The sequence below is a fragment of the Agelaius phoeniceus genome, chromosome 24 (genome assembly GCF_051311805.1).
Source record: "Agelaius phoeniceus isolate bAgePho1 chromosome 24, bAgePho1.hap1, whole genome shotgun sequence".
NCBI lineage: Eukaryota > Metazoa > Chordata > Aves > Passeriformes > Icteridae > Agelaius > Agelaius phoeniceus.
Genome location: NC_135288.1, coordinates 6,139,589 through 6,152,390, shown reverse-complemented (window position 1 = coordinate 6,152,390; position 12,802 = coordinate 6,139,589). Strand labels below are relative to the sequence as shown.

The 12,802-nt window shown below is 49.9% G+C and overlaps 2 protein-coding genes across 3 annotated transcripts in view; one reads left to right on the top strand and one right to left on the bottom strand.

The window, feature by feature from the left end:
- Window positions 1-853, bottom strand: part of FAAP20 (FA core complex associated protein 20) — a 32,757-nt gene extending 31,904 nt beyond the window's left edge. Inside the window, exon 1 of the mRNA XM_077190097.1 lies at window positions 350-853. Coding sequence (XP_077046212.1) covers window positions 350-853 — 504 coding nt within the window. The remainder of the gene's footprint in view (window positions 1-349) is intronic.
- A 416-nt stretch (window positions 854-1,269) lies between these two features.
- SKI (SKI proto-oncogene) overlaps window positions 1,270-12,802 on the top strand; it is a 103,329-nt gene continuing 91,796 nt past the window's right edge. The window contains exons 1-2 of one of the 2 annotated variants that reach the window (XM_077190112.1): window positions 1,270-2,424; window positions 2,533-3,454. In XM_077190112.1, coding sequence (XP_077046227.1) covers window positions 2,543-3,454 — 912 coding nt within the window. In that variant the 5' untranslated portion in view covers window positions 1,270-2,424; window positions 2,533-2,542. Of the gene's footprint in view, window positions 3,455-12,802 lie in introns of both variants that reach the window. The other variant, XM_054647977.2, reaches the window with a different exon arrangement.

Genomic DNA, 12,802 nt, shown 5'->3' with positions numbered 1-12,802 from the left:
AGTTTTTTTGTTTTGAAATTTGATATTAATAGAAAGTAAGAGCATCTCACTCCTGACCTGAATAATAAATCCATAATGGAGTTGGCAGTGCTGCTGGGCAGTGGGTGTCTGTGCCCTGGGAGGGTGTTTGTGTCCTGGGCAGTGGGTGCCCATGCCCTGGGCATTGGATGTCGGTGCCGTGGGCAGTGGGTGTCCGTGCTATGGTCACTTGGTGTCCATGTCCTGGGTGTTTGTGCCATGGGTACCGGCAGTGAATATCCATGCTCTGGGGAGTAGGGGTCTGTGCCATGACCAGTGGGTGTCCCTGCTGTGGTCAGTGATGTCCGGCCCTGGTCAGTGATGTCCATGCCATGGTCAGTGGTGCCCGGCCATGGTCAGTGGTGTCCGTGCCCTGGTCAGTGGTCAGTGGTGTCCGTGCCATGGTCAGTGGTGCCCGGCCATGGTCAGTGGTGCCCGTGCCCCGGCCCCGGTTGTGCGGGGCGGTCGCGGTGATCTCATCGGTCGGTAGAGGGCGCCCGTCCCCGCCGTGCAGGGGGCGCTCGGTGCCTCGGACACTCCGGACAGTCCCGGACACTCCGGACAGCCCCGGACACTCCGGACAGCCCCGGACACACCGGACAGCCCCGGCCCCGCGGGTGGGAGCCCAGGAGCCGCCCCGCCTGTGTGCCAGCAGCGTGGCCTTAGTGCTGCCTCTGCCTTCCTGCTCCAGCGAGGGCTCGGACAGCCCCAGCCCCAGCCCCTGCCCCTGCCCCTGCCCACCAGCGCTGCGGTTGCGCCTCTCGCTCCTTCCACGCGTTGAGCGTCGCCCGTGGGTGGAAGGAGCGTGTGACGTGTGCGGGAGTGGGGAACACATGTGCACATGTGTGTCGGAGCAAGGGAGCACACGTGTGTCGCTCGCCTGTAGCGCTCGGTGGGTTGGGGGCTCCGGTGTCCCGTGGCGCCCCGAGGATGCGCTCTCGTCCCGCGCTGTTGTCGCCCATCAGTTGCGCTCTCACGCCTGTCGGCGCGGGGCGTGTGCCCGCAGTTGACGCCGGGCAGGGCGCCGTGAGTGCTCACACAAGCTCCGTGCCCGTGCGAGCGCGACCAGCGCCGCTCCCCGCGCCTGTTCTATTTCACCGCTGCCAGAAATCCAGCGGCGAGAGGGAAAAAGCCCTCGCCCTACCGCCCCTCCTTGGCGGCGCGGCGGTCCGTGAACCCAGCAGTTTATCCTCCCCCCGCTCCCTCCCTCCCTCCCTCGCCGGCGCTGCCGCCGGGGCCGCGCCGCGCGCCCGCCCGTGCAGCGGCTGGGCTCGGTTCGGCTGAGCTCGGCACGGTTCGGCTTGGCCGGGCACGGCTCGGCACCAGTCAGCACAGCTCGGCTCGGTTCAGTTCGGTTCGGCTCGGCACGGTTCGGCTCGGCTGGACTCGGCACATCCCAGCTCGGTTCGGCGCGGCGCGGCTGAGCTTGGATCAGCTCGGTTGTGCTCGGCGCGGCCGGGCTCGGTTGGACCGGCTCGGCTCAGCTCGGCTGATCCCGGCACATCCCGGCCGGTCTGGGCGCAGCGCGAAGGGGGAGGCGGGCGCTGTTCCTGGAAGAGCCCGGCCCGGGGAGTTGGTCACATTCTTGGCCGGGATTCAATGACTGAGGCAGACACCAACAAACAGAGGGGGGGAGGCGGAGGGCGGGAGGCTGAGCCCGCCTGCATTAGCTCAGCTCTCAGGCACTCTCAGTCACTGCTGGAAAGAGGAGCTGGGAGGATGTGCGCGCTCTCACCGCGGCTCCCCACGGCACAACGAGAGCACCGGCAGAAATAAGGGAAGGAAGGCGAACCCAGAGCCGAGGAGCCCTCCCAGGCCGAGCAGAGGGACCACGAGGGGCAGCGGAGCCGCTCGTCGCCCGTGCGGAGCCCCCGCGCCGCTTTGGCAGTGCCGGAGATCTGGGCCTTTTCTCCTGCGTTGTTCCTTCCACAGAGCGAGCGTGCTGCCTCCTCCTGCTTTTTACTTTCCTCCCCCGCGCCTTCCCTCGGTGGATATGGACAGAAGGGGGATCACTGCAGAGAAGCAGCAGCCGCCAGAACATATTTGAGCCCCGGGTGCTCGGAGCGTGGCACAGACTTTTTGTGTTTCCGTGGGTGGTGTGTGTGTGTGTGTGTGTGTGTGTGTGTATGTGTGTGTGTGTGTGTGTGTGTGTGAGTGAGTGAGTGTGTGTTGGAGGTGTGGGAGGAGGGATTGGTTTGCCTGGGGGTTGGCTGAGGGGGTGAGTGCTCGGATGAAGACCTCTTTTTGCCGTGATTCTGTGCTCCATCGGGGCAGCTTGGAGACTTGGAGGGTTTGAAATTGTAACGCGAAGCAAGAGAAAAGAAAGAAGAGAGAGACACGCATACAAAAGGATTTATTTCCTCTCCGTTAGTGGATTGCTGAGTGAGAAGGAGGAAAAACACAAGGGTGGGTTGTTTTATTTTGTTAATATTTTTTCCTTAAAAAAATCCCTTAAGTGGATTTGCACCAGGGTGGAAGATAATTGGGGATTTTTGCTGTTTGTTTTGGGAATAGAAACTAAAAAATGGAGACTGTAAGTAGAAGCAGCTTCCAGCCTCATCCAGGACTGCAGAAGACCTTGGAACAGTTTCATCTGAGCTCTATGAGCTCCCTGGGTGGCCCTGCTGCTTTCTCAGCACGATGGGCACAGGAGATGTACAAGAAAGACAATGGCAAAGACCCAGCGGAACCTGTACTGCATCTGCCCCCGATCCAGCCTCCTCCGGTCATGCCTGGTCCCTTCTTCATGCCCTCGGACAGATCCACGGAGAGGTGCGAGACCATCCTGGAAGGGGAAACCATCTCCTGCTTCGTGGTGGGCGGAGAGAAGCGGCTTTGCTTGCCCCAGATCCTGAACTCGGTGCTCAGGGACTTCTCCCTGCAGCAGATTAATTCGGTGTGTGATGAGCTACATATTTACTGCTCCAGATGCACTGCTGACCAGCTGGAAATCCTCAAAGTCATGGGCATCCTGCCCTTCTCCGCTCCTTCCTGCGGGCTCATCACGAAAACTGATGCTGAGAGGCTTTGTAACGCCTTGCTTTATGGTGGCACCTATCCTCCCCACTGCAAGAAGGAATTCTCTAGCACAATTGAGCTGGAGCTCACGGAGAAGAGCTTCAAGGTGTATCATGAGTGCTTTGGGAAGTGTAAGGGACTCCTGGTGCCAGAGCTTTACAGTAACCCCAGCGCAGCCTGCATCCAGTGCTTGGACTGCAGGCTCATGTACCCACCTCACAAATTTGTGGTCCACTCTCACAAATCGCTGGAAAACAGGACTTGCCACTGGGGCTTTGACTCTGCAAACTGGAGATCCTATATCCTCCTCAGCCAGGATTATACTGGGAAAGAGGAGAAAGCTAGACTGGGCCAGCTCTTAGATGAAATGAAAGAAAAATTTGACTATAACAACAAATACAAGAGGAAAGCCCCCCGGGTAAGTGGTGCCTGTAATTTTAAAGGGGGCGGGGGGAATTTCGGTAACATTCATCGATATACCCAAATTGTTACCAGCTGCTTTTCCTTGGAGTCATTTTGCAATTTTAATCGTGTTCTCCATTCTCCCCGCGTGTGTGTCACTGTGGAGGAGCAGTGCTCGAGATGGCACCTTTATTTCTCTGGTTGTGTTCTGACCACGGTGGTTGGAGTTGGTTTAAATTACGTATGTGTATTTGTACATTTTACTATGTGTGGACCTTGATCTTTGAAGCCCATCACACTGCCCCAGATTTCATCCGGCAGTGCGTGATTTCGGGTCTTTGAGGGCTTCTTCACTCAGGGGTCAAGGCAAGGAAGAAGGCAGAGAAAGGGAGCAGGTACTGGTGGCTGCAGACACAAGTCCATGCACTTTTCTGGTCGATGGAGTGTCGCCAGGGATGGACGTGCGGGCTGAGTGCTCTCGATGCTTGTATGGAAATGAAATGTGCCTGTTAAAAAAAAATAAATTGTGCCTGTAGTGCAGGTTACTGGTTTATAGATGAAGTGTTCAGAACGTGAATGGAGAAGTTCTTGCTTTTAAAGTATCCCTGCGGAGCCTAAATTTCCCCAGCAGACAAGCTTTTGTATATTGGATTATGTACACATCCAGCAAATGACTCTGTCTAGGGCAGCTGCAGCAGCTCCTGAAGGTATTCCGTGCCGTGCTGTGCTGAGCCAGACAGCTCAAGCACATTTTTTTTTTTTAGGTGCCGCTTGTTTTTCTTTCAGTCTGAGCTGCCTTTAGATCCCAGAATCCCTGGTGTGTGGGTGGGAGGCTGCCTTGGCATCTGGCACCGGTCCTGCTCCATGGGCAGCAGTGCCGCAAGGCCTTGGGGACTCACAGACACCGCGATGTCTGTCTGGCTCCTGCCACGGTGCCACGGGCTGGGGATGAGCAATTCTGCTTCCTGCTCCTTCCCCCCGGTGCGAGGGCAAAACAAACTCCTGCCTCCCAGTCCTCCCCTGCAGGTTTGTTATTCGGGCTCTGCCTCACTGACAGAGATTTCCAAACTTTGGGGTTTTGTGTCTGGAGTGGAAGGGCAATACACAAGCCTGGAAAAGAGAAGATGTTTAAAGCCCACTGTGAAAATTTTGAATTAACTTACCAAATACCTGTTTAAAGGGGCAGACACACACTCTGACTAAGGTAGAGCTTTTATTTATAAAAAAAGTGCAACAAAAATACCCAAGCAAACCCCAGATTTTTTTTTAAAAATATGCTGTGCAAACAGTACAGTAATTCCAGAACCAGTGTAGGAGGCCTAGTGAGCCCATCTGACCGGGCTGCACACTTCTGGATTAAGGAGCAGAGCCTGACTCTTCCAGTTTCTGTCCTGGCCCCCGGCTCAGTCCTTGTCCTCACCCCTCCTCTTCCTCCCCGGAGTGTCAGGACGCTGTGACAAAGCTGGGCTGTAATGAGGCACATTATCCCCGTGGTTGGAGGTGGATGTGTTTTTAATGGCTTGTCTATTCTCCGTCAGTCATGTGCCGAGATGGAATGGTGGGATAGATCTACATGGATGTGAGAGGAGAATATGGCTCTCAAACTGGAGACATTTTTATGCTAGGAAAGGAATTTTCTAGGGCACGCTTCGTTTGGGAAGTAAAATGAAGAAATCTCCACATTCTTGTTGGAGAAAGGTCCTGTTCCCCTGGCTTGGTCATTTCGAGTCTAAAATGAATGTTAGTAGAGAATTCCTTTCCTTTTCTTGCAAGGCTTTTTCAGTGTTCTCTTCAACTGCTCCCTTATCCAACACCTCAGGCGAGGCTGCAGAAGAAGAACAAGAAAAGGTCACTAAACCTTGGCTGTGCCTCAGTTTTTTTGGGGACCCTTTCATAGGTCCTAGTTCAGAACATGAGAAACACTCTTCCCTCACCCCCCAAAATCTGCCCAGAGTGCAGAGTGAATTGAAGATACCTAATAGTGAACACCAAAAACTGTGCAAGGAAATGGTGGCCATCTATTTTCTGGGAAATTTTGCCAGAAATCCATCATGAAATGCTAAAGTCTCCTGCATAAATTCATTTGGAAGGTGGCAAGGAGTGAGGTGGGGAAGAAAATAGAGTGGTGTGTGCTCAGACAATGGGGTAGGAAAACCAGAACGTTTTACCTCATATTAAGTTCCAGGGCCTTCAGGACTCTTGTATTAAAGCAGTGCAGTCCTGAGGAGACCCTGACGGTGCTGGCAGAGTTTTGTACTCTTATCCTTCCTTTTCCTGAAGTCTTTTTCCATTGGGCTTAGCCAACGGATATCATATGCTAAGGTCATTTGTGTTGTAGCAGTGCGTGTGGATAATTACGGAGAGATTTAATCAGGCTCTAAGATTGGTAGGCTGTGGCCAGGGGCAAGTAACATTGGAGTAAAGTTTAGATGCTTAGTGAGGAAATGACAGGATGGTCCCATTCCGTGTGTGTTAGATCCTGTGTGGGTTTTGTGTGTCTGTGGGGCCCTGCCTGTCTGGGGATGAAAGGGTGAAGCACATGTGTCTGTGGTGGGCTTCCTTTTTGATGTAGATCTCAGCTTTGCTTTGTTCTGTTTCATACAGAGGTGTTCTGTGCCTGGTGTGCCATAAGCTGCTGTGTCAGATATTGGGTTTTCTGCTTTCAGGAGTGACCTTTTTTTTCAGTTTCTCCATTTATTTATTTCTCTGTGTGTGTACACACATTGCTTTGTGTGGTGTGTTTCCCCTGGGGCTCTGGTAGTATGTTGGTAGCATGGGGTGCATATGACCAATTTTATGGCTGTTTAGGCAGCAGTGAGTGTTCTGACCTTTTCATGTGTCTCCATGAGGTTTCTGTGATGAGGTCTGGAGATTTCTGCCAGCACAGCTCTGCCTTTTAAGGGTCTGACTTAAATGGAGGAGCTGGGTTGGCACAAGCCCCTGGTGCAGATTCACTGTAGTGGCAGAACTGCCTTTTTTTCCTCCCTCTTTTTTTTTTTTTTTTCCCTTTTCATTTTTTTCCCTTGGCGTGGTTTTCAAGCTTTGCTACAAGGCGTAGCTTTTCCTAGATATTTCATTGCCAGTGCATATTTCTCTCTACATCAAGTGTCTGTAGTGCATATCCATCCTTCTGCAGGAGATGGATGTGCAGATGCAGAGATCTCCTCTCTCTGTCAGCCCTGTTGGTTGAACTACACTCCTGTTGCCTGGTCTTGCCACTTGCAGAAGAGCCCTTTGTGTTGAAGTCAGCAAAGGGTCCTGACCAAAAGCTGGAGGGAGTTGTGACAGCTGGGGCCCCCCACTAGAGCAGGGGCCAAAAAGGCCTCAGTCACATTCCTTACACTATTGTAAAATTTTGGTTTTTATATCCTCTTGTTCATGCTTGGATGAGTAGCTGACCTCCCATAGGGTCTTGATGCCACTTCCCAAAGCTTTTCCTTTTCTTGAGCAGTATAACTTCTCCATTTTACTGACTTTGTGTTCCACCTTCTCATGCAGGGTTTGTTGTGCTTTGCTTTCTCTCTCCACCAGCACAGCTTTTACTTGGGTGTCCTGTTTCCCTACCTGTCTCATCTCATCCACCATTACTGCTGTGGAGCCCAACCAAGAGAAATTCTGGGGTATTTCTAGAAATGAAAAATGTGAATAACCCGATGGGGTTGCAAAACAGGGTCCTAGAAATCCAGCATGAGTGCCAAAGCCTTTTCTTGGGCTCAGCTCCTGGTCCCTGCTCTCCTGTGGGACTGAGGTGGCCTCGCTGTGGCTGTGGCACTGCTCTCCAGTCACTCCAGTGTGACAGACAGCTCCCTGCTTGCCTCACATCAGGATGCTCCACTCACACAGAATTAGTTCAGACGCAGCCCTGAAGGCTTTGTTGGTTGCTATTTCCAGAAGAGGAGGGTGGGTTCAGCTGTGTCTATTTCGAACCCTTTTTCTCCAATACTGAAGCGAGCAGCGTTTGATGGCACTTTGAGATTCCCCACCTGTGTGCCAGACATGTGCACCCTGAGCAGGACTGGCTGTGAGCAGGGCCAGGAGAGGCAGAGCTGTCCTTGCACGCGTGTGAGCACACCCACACAGCCAGCGCTGCCGTGTTCCCACGGTTCAAGTCCCAGCAGCACTTCTATGAAGTAGCTGGAAGCCAGAAGCAGCATTCTGGGTACTGACACACAAATGAGCACATGAGGCCTCCCACTTTATTTCACAATGCCTCCCAACCCAGCGCTGCCACAACATGCAGCTCGCTCAGCTGGAGGAAGGTTTAGCCAGGTCAAGTGTGCAGCAGAATCAAAGAACCCAAATTGCTGCGAGCGGAGCAGCCGCGGGTGGAGGGAGCACGGGGCTTTTAGGTGCTGCCCAGTGCTTGCTGTGCTGTGCTTTATGGCCACCTGAAAGGCTGCAGGAGTAGAGCTGGAATTTGTGTCTTATCCTGAAGTCCTGCCCTTCTGGCAGTAGTAACCTTTATTTGTTAATGGGTATGTCCTGTGGTGGGTGTAGCAGAGTGACTCTGAGTTTATTCCCTGGCAGTGGTGTTCAGGCTGCAGGATGGATTATTCCTCTTGGTAGAAACTGATGGGAAAAATACTGTTGCAAAATTTTTGCCTGACAACTGGGAGTTCAGTGGTTTTCCCATGGAATGTTGAAGTCTTGTGTTCTATCTGATGTTCAGGAATTGTTTTAGAGATTCTCCAGTAAAAATTTAGAAGTCTCTAAAACAAAAACATTGCTGTCTTGGGGCAGTAGTTTAGTTCAGAAGCCTTTACAGCTTAAAAGTTGAACTGCAAAAGTGACACCAGCTTGACTGAAATCCCGTGTACCCAGGGAGAGGACAGTGTTTAGCAAAGATCAGCAGTTTTTCCCAGGCGTACAAACAGTTTTACAGATGTTGTAGATCGAGAACAAAGCAGCAGGTACGTGCATGTGTCTTGGACAAAGAGTTTGCTGCCAGTGATCTCATGGTGTTGAGTCAACCATGGCTCTCTCTCGCTCCAGAAGAGTTCCTAAGTTCCTCAAGTCAGTCCTCTTGAATTAGGGTGGGAATTATATGCAATCTCTGCTTTTGAAAATCACTGCCTAAAATATTTAAACCTCTGCCTCTCCCTCCATTGTCTGGACTGTCTCGCTTGCCTCTCCATTTCTGTGGTTTCAGGCTTGGGCGTGTGTCCTGCCCAAACAGTAGCACGCTTTGAAGATGCGTGTAAACACCGCTTCATTTTTGGACGTGCTGGGAGCCTGACACCTGGTCCCTGGCAGGCTGAGAGCCTAGTTATCACTGGCTGGGGCTGCCTGACCCGGGAGGGTGTGTTTGCACTTGCTGAGAGGCGCCTTTGCACTGGTGTTGTAAAAGCATCTGGAGGCGTCTGCGCCAGGCTGCTCCCGGCGTGTCCGGGCAGCGCAGCAGGGCTGGAGCCTCTCCTTGCTTATCTGCACCCCAGGCACCAGCACTGCCAGAGCAGGGGGCTCAGGGCCACAGCCACGGCCTCTGGGTATCTGCAGTGTCCAGTGTGACCAAAAACTCACTTTGTGTTCATCCAGTGATGTCACAGAAGTGAAGGGTTGGAATGGCTGCAGTGCAGGAGGACTGGGCTGGCTCTTACCGGGGAGCGCTGGTGATTGAGCTCACATTGCTGGCTCAGCTGGCCAGACTGCTTTGCCATCACATGAGGAGCTGTGTCTCCATGTGTGCAGTATTAAGACACAGATTATTTTTTTTAATGTTTGGCTTGGTTTGGTTGTTTTGGTTTAATTTTAAAGCACGCTTTGGACTTGACTCTAATTCTTATTTAAGAGGAAGCCGTCATGGAAGAGTTACACCAAATCCAATAGGGGATCTTGGAAAAAAAGTAGACAAAAATGACTTATACTGAATTGTTGAGAATCTATTGATAGAATCCCTCAATTACTAGGCTGCTGATCTATTTTAGCTGAGTGGCCATAGAGCACTTAATTCAAATTGATCTTCACATACAGGAAGTTTACTTTAAAATGTAGGAATATTGCATGTTTTTGTTTGAAATCTGTCAATTAGAACATGTGTGTTAATGATACATTTTATCAGAGAATATCTACTTTGTGTATGTTTTGTGTATCTGGGTAATGTGTATTATGAATTAATAAATCAGCACCAATTTTTTGATGCTATTTCACTCTGTCTCTAATACAGGCAGTGTATATTCTTGGAAAACAATTTCAGAGAAACAAGTTTGCTCTGAAAAAATGTTCTCTGGCCCCTTCCCTCCTCCTTTACACTTTGTGCAGTCTTGTATGCCTTCAATTTCATTGTCAGCATAGAGAATCAGGCTCAGATCGTCACTGAAATCACCTGCTCCAGATCTTCTGGCGCAGAGCAGGTTAATCCAAAGGTTTGGGGCTTTGGGGCTGGTTCTGCAGCTCCCACTCAAGAAATCAGCCCACAGTAATTGGAACCAGTTCACCCACAAACCACAGCAGACTCGTGTGTGTCAGGCTCCTTCCTGTGTGTTGGCTGGCAGAGAGCAGGGGCAGATCTGAACCAGAATGTCCCAGTGCTCAGGCACTGTGGCTTCACTAAGTTTAGCTGGATTTACAGGGCTGTGCTGACTGAAACCCTCTGGTTCTGCTACTGCAGTGTTTTCATTTTGCTCATTAATGAGGATTTGGTGTAGAAGACATTTGGTGCTCTGATCCTGGTGGATCTCCCTGAATGGGACAACTGGGAGTTGGCTTCAGACTGAAAGAGTTTTGTCTGTTGGTCACTACATGCCAGATTTTGTTTTAAGGTTGTTCTAGAGATCTACCACAGAGATCTTCTCTTCCTGTATTTATGATTTGTCAGTTATTATTTTTATTTTATTTTTTATTAATGAAGAAATATGTCTAAGGTTAGCATAAGGAGCAGCCTTTTCTGCTGATGCAAATTCAAGGACCACAAGCTTGGCCTCAGAGTCACATCAGGAGCAGGAGATGGAGTGTGCAGCTTTCCTTGGCTTTGGGGAATCCTGCTGGCTGATAGAGGCTGGCCCCTCTGCACTGAGACAACGATTTTGCTTTGACTTTTGGTTGGATGAGGTGACGAAAACACTGATACTAATTTGAGCTCTGATCCTGTCAGTGTGTGATGGACAGAGCTCTTGTGGGAGCCAATGGGAATTCCCATGTGTGGAGCTGTTATCATCGCCTCCATCTATGGCTTGGTTGCTATCCTGTAAAATTAGGCTTCTCCAAGCAGTGGATGCATATTAACACACGCTGATAAGCTGCACAGACATTTGTTCTGGGAAATAAGGCAGGTCCTGCCATCCTAACTCAGGCAGCCTTGTTCTAGCAGTCCTGTTTAAAGTGTCAGGGAAAGCCTACATGAGGCTGGAGATTGTGTGTGTGTGTCAAAATTGCAGCATCATTCTGTATGCTGGAGGTAAACAGCAAAGGAGCTAATCAATAACCTGGGCTCTGCCTTTGTTGTTTATTGATTCATGTACAGTTACCTTTGCACATGCTTTGTAGAAAACGGGAATTGTATCTTTGGTTTTCTGTCGTTTTTTCTTTAAAAAAAATGGAAGCTGTTTCTGTTCTGGTATGAGAATCAGTGCCACTGGAAGCACAAGGACTGCTCAGCCTTTAAGGGTTAAAAGACAGCAGCAATATCCACGAGATAAGGTAGAGCCTGGTGCTGGTCTTTTCCTGGGGAAGAGTGCAGTGATGGATTCAGGGGCTGTGGTACCCTGGGCTTTGTTCCTCGCCTGCTCTTCACTCAGTGGTATCGTTTTATAGAATAAGGTCATTGACTTGGATTGCTTCTTGGTTTCTCAACCCTTTTCAGCAGCCAGTTTGTGTAATGTCTGTCTGAACCATTGAGTAAGGGCATTGAAATAGCAGACAGGATATCAAGTGTTCGGAAGTCTGGGTTAAGTATAACAGACAGTTCTGGCTGGCGAAAGGGGAGCAGCCCCTGGAGCTCCCTCACACTCAGGCTCTGTGCAAACACCAGAGCTGGGCTCTGCAGCCCTGCTCAGCTCTTCCCCCTGTTCCCTCCACACCCATATCATTAATCGTGTGTGGGTGCACCTCTTCTCTAGATGTGCCTTCCTTGTTTCTTAGTGGCGCAGAATTGTATGTAATAATGTCTCTTTCTAAGGATTACATAAGTTGAAGATGATTTCTCCACTGGGAGAATTATGCAAGTTTAAACTGAAATGTATTTAGAAAGCTTTTATGTGTGTGTTTTCTGACTCGCAATGCAGAGGGTGATTTATTTGCATCCTTAATTGAACAACATCTGTTGGGGTTGGAAGAAAAACCATTTCATATCTTTTCACTGTCATATCCTGCATTTTTATGAAGTCCTCTACCCCCTCCACGTCTCACATTACCTGTGTTACAGGTGCTGATTTCCAGGTAGATCACTGATGTGGTGTGGGATGTTCTGGGCTCTGCAGCAGTCCTGATGCATATCAGCTACAGTGTTTTCTTTCACTCATTGGATTTCACAGGCTCACACAATCACTGAGGCTGGAAAAAACCTCTGAGACCCTGAGTCCAGCCCCTGATCACCACCTGAATGCTGTGTAATGCTGCTCTTGCTATACTCTGACCATTTAGTGAGGAAGTTCCTGCTGCCCTTGAGCAAAATCAAGTTTTGTGTCCCAGGAGAAGAAAGCACTGCAGTCAAGAGCATTTATTGAACTTGAAGAGAGGCAAACAACTCCTTGTTTCAGTGTGAATTTCTGTGTGAGGCTCTTGTGGCACCTGCACCCATCTGCAGAGCTGCTCCTGCAGTTCCAGTGCCTTTGGGAGTCACTTTCTTTCCCTCCCTGTGGAATTGGGGAGTGCTGCACTCATGGTGCTGGGAGCTGCTGTTTCCAGGATCACAAAATTAATTCTGCTGAGTAATAAAACACACAAGTTGCACAGGCATCCTGCTGCTTACCCACACAGAGGTTGCAATAGGACCAATTAGAAGCAGTGAATTACATTAAATAATTAAAAACCTAAGGATTAAATTTTTCTAGGTTCTCTATTTTTTCCCCCTACAAAATTTTCAAAATTGTTCAGGTTTACCTGTTCATAGCAGTAAAATAAGTTTTATAGCTTTTATACAGAGTAGTGGGCTAAAAAAGGCAGGAAATGCACAATATTAAGGATAAAATATGGTTTCATTTCAGTAACCTACACTGATGTAATGAATTTCAGACTTACACTTTTGTTATTAAGAATTATATGTTAAACAGGCTTTTCTGAAGCACCATCATTCCACAATTGGAAAACTTACCTGAGTTGAAAGATAACAGAATGTCTTCCAAAAAAACCCCAAAATTGCCAGTTTTAACTCCCCACTTGCAGTTCAGTTTATTCAGTGAATTATCTCACCTGTGCTGGTATAATTTAG